The sequence below is a fragment of the Zosterops lateralis genome (genome assembly GCF_965231275.1).
Source record: "Zosterops lateralis genome assembly, chromosome: 23".
NCBI lineage: Eukaryota > Metazoa > Chordata > Aves > Passeriformes > Zosteropidae > Zosterops > Zosterops lateralis.
The window spans coordinates 4,186,930-4,189,470 of NC_139783.1; the positions used below are offsets into that span (position 1 = coordinate 4,186,930).

A 2,541-nucleotide genomic window follows, 5' to 3' on the forward strand; every position below is an offset into this window, starting at 1 on the left:
CTCTGGGACGCTGCCCTGGGGTGTCCAGCGCAGTGGGGATGGATCAGCCCCTGCTCTGCTGCTCCTTCCCGTCTCCCCCAGGGCCCTTGCAGAGCCCCAGCCCTGCTGTTTGCCCCTAGCCTGCCCAGGGCCAGCCTGGGGCTGCTCCCAGGGCTTTTCTGTGCTGAGCATTGGCCTGGGCGTGTTCTGGAGAGAGCCTGGGCAAGGAGCCTGGAGCCCCCAGGCCCTGCCTTGAGGCGTCAGCGCTGCCCCAGCAGTGCCCATGGCCTGTCCCTGCTGCAGCCCCGGCACTGCCACCCCCAGCCCTGTGCCCGGCCCCGAGAGCCCTCAGGCCCTACAGCAACACCAGGGCCAGGAGGGCAGCGGGGCAGGGCCACGGCAGCAGCACTGGCAGCACCAAGGGCTGCTGCTCCTGGGCACAGCTGCTGTGCCAGCCCTGATCTGCCCCCAGCTCTGCACACAGACCGTGCTGCTGCAGCTGCAAAGAAGAGAACAAAAGGGGATCTCTGCAGAAAACTTGGCTGGGAGATCCTTGAGTTCTTTTAAAGACACCAAGAGAGCAGTCCCTCATTGACACAGACTGTGGCTGCAAGGAAGATGGAGAGAATCAAAATTAGAACAGATACAAACAACGACATTTCTTTGTTGATAAGATTAAAAATACCAAATGCTGGAAGAAAACCCACAACCAAACAAACAAGAAATATCAAAGATTAATTTTATTACAAGTGATTTTCAGAAATTGGCCAGCAGTTTAATAGTTCTGAAAACATCCAGTCATCAGTGTCCACACTGCAGCCTGGAGCTCCTGGTTCCTCAGGCTGTAGATGAGGGGGTTCAGGGCTGGAGGCACCACCGAGTACAGAACTGACAGGGCCAGATCCAGGGATGGGGATGAGATGGAGGGAGGCTTCAGGTGAGCAAACACGATAGTGCTGAGGAACAGGGAGACCACGGCCAGGTGAGGGAGGCAGGTGGAAAAGGCTTTGTGCCGTCCCTGCTCAGAGGAGATCCTCAGCACAGCCCTGAAGATCTGCACATAGGAGAAAACAATGAACACAAAACAGCCAAATAATAAACAGGCACTAACAGCAATGAGCGCAAGTTCCCTGAGATAAGATTTGGAGCAGGAGAGCTTGAGGATCGGGGGGATTTCACAGAAGAACTGGCCCAGGGCATTGCCATGGCACAGGGGCAGGGAAAATGTACTGGTTGTGTGCAGGAGAGCATTGAGAAAGGCACTGGCCCAGGCAGCTGCTGCCATGTGGGCACAAGCTCTGCTGCCCAGGAGGGTCCCGTAGTGCAGGGGTTTGCAGATGGACACGTAGCGGTCGTAGCACATGATGGTCAGGAGGGAAAACTCTGCTGACATGAAGAACAGAAAGAAAAAGAGCTGAGCAGCACATCCTGTGTAGGAGATGTCCCTGGTGTCCCAGAGGGAATTGTGCATGGCTTTGGGGACAGTGGTGCAGATGCAGCCCAGGTCACTGAGGGCCAGGTGGAGCAGGAAGAAGAACATGGGGCTGTGCAGGTGGTGGCCGCAGGCTGCGGCGCTGATGACGAGGCCGTTGGCCAGGAGGGCAGCCAGGGAGATGCCCAGGAAGAGGCAGAAGTGCAGGAGCTGCAGCTGCCTCGTGTCTGCCAATGCCAGCAGGAGGAAGTGGCTGATGGAGCTGCTGTTGGACATTTGTGGTGTCTTGGCATGGGGATCTGTAAAAAGAGTAATCATGGAATAGTTCAGTTAAGACAAGACTTTCAATATCCCAGCACAATTTCCCCCCACTGCCTGCCCAGGGCTCTGCTGCCTGGAGCTGTCCCTGCCTGCAGCTGCTTCCCTGTGCCCAGGGCTGGGCCCTGCCAGTGCTGCCAGAGCCCAGCCCAGCCCTGGGGGCTCAGCTCTGCCCTGCAGAGCCCTCCCAGCTCAGGCACTGCCCAGGGGCAGCTCTGGCTCTGCAGGCTCTGATGGCAACATCAGAGCAACCCTGAGGAGGCTGGGAAATCAACACTGGTGCTGCCTGCAAGGGACACTCTGTGATTCCTGTCACTGCCTGGTTTAGTAAGATCTGAGAGAAAAATGTGTTATTTTTCTCAACCTGGACAGAGAGATTAATATCTGTGTGCAATTTCCCATGCAGGCTACCCAGAGATGTAGATTAACATGCAAGAGTTCCCCATTTTTCCAGCCCCTGCCTCGCTTTGCTCCCTGTATAATCTGCTTGGAAATGTTCTGCAGTTAAATGTCATGGTGGGAGCAGTCCTGAACAATTCAGCATCTTCACCACACAAGAAGAACACTTCCACAACTCACCAGCTATGTCTCCTTCCACCCAGATCTTGTCCCCCAGTGCTGGGAGCAGCTCCCAGGGCTGGCTGAGAGCTGTCCCTGGCAGGCAGCAGAGTCCCTGCCCCAGCACAGCGCCCTGGGCTGCAGGGCCCTGCTCTGCAGGACAGCCCTGGGCACCCCTGGCTGCTCTACACAGGAGAGAAGCAGAGAATGTACTCACAGAGTCTGTAGGCATTGGCATGTTCCAGCTTTAGGAG

The 2,541-nt window shown here is 56.6% G+C and overlaps 1 protein-coding gene across 1 annotated transcript; it reads right to left on the bottom strand.

Moving 5' to 3' along the window:
• Positions 1 to 754: 754 nt before the first annotated feature.
• LOC310918279 (olfactory receptor 14J1-like) lies at positions 755 to 1,687 on the bottom strand (the record flags this gene model as incomplete). Its single annotated transcript, XM_083877134.1, has 1 exon — positions 755 to 1,687. The coding sequence occupies one exon, from the start codon at positions 1,685 to 1,687 to the stop codon at positions 755 to 757; it is 933 nt and encodes a 310-aa protein (XP_083733260.1).
• Between the last annotated feature and the right edge of the window lie 854 nt (positions 1,688 to 2,541).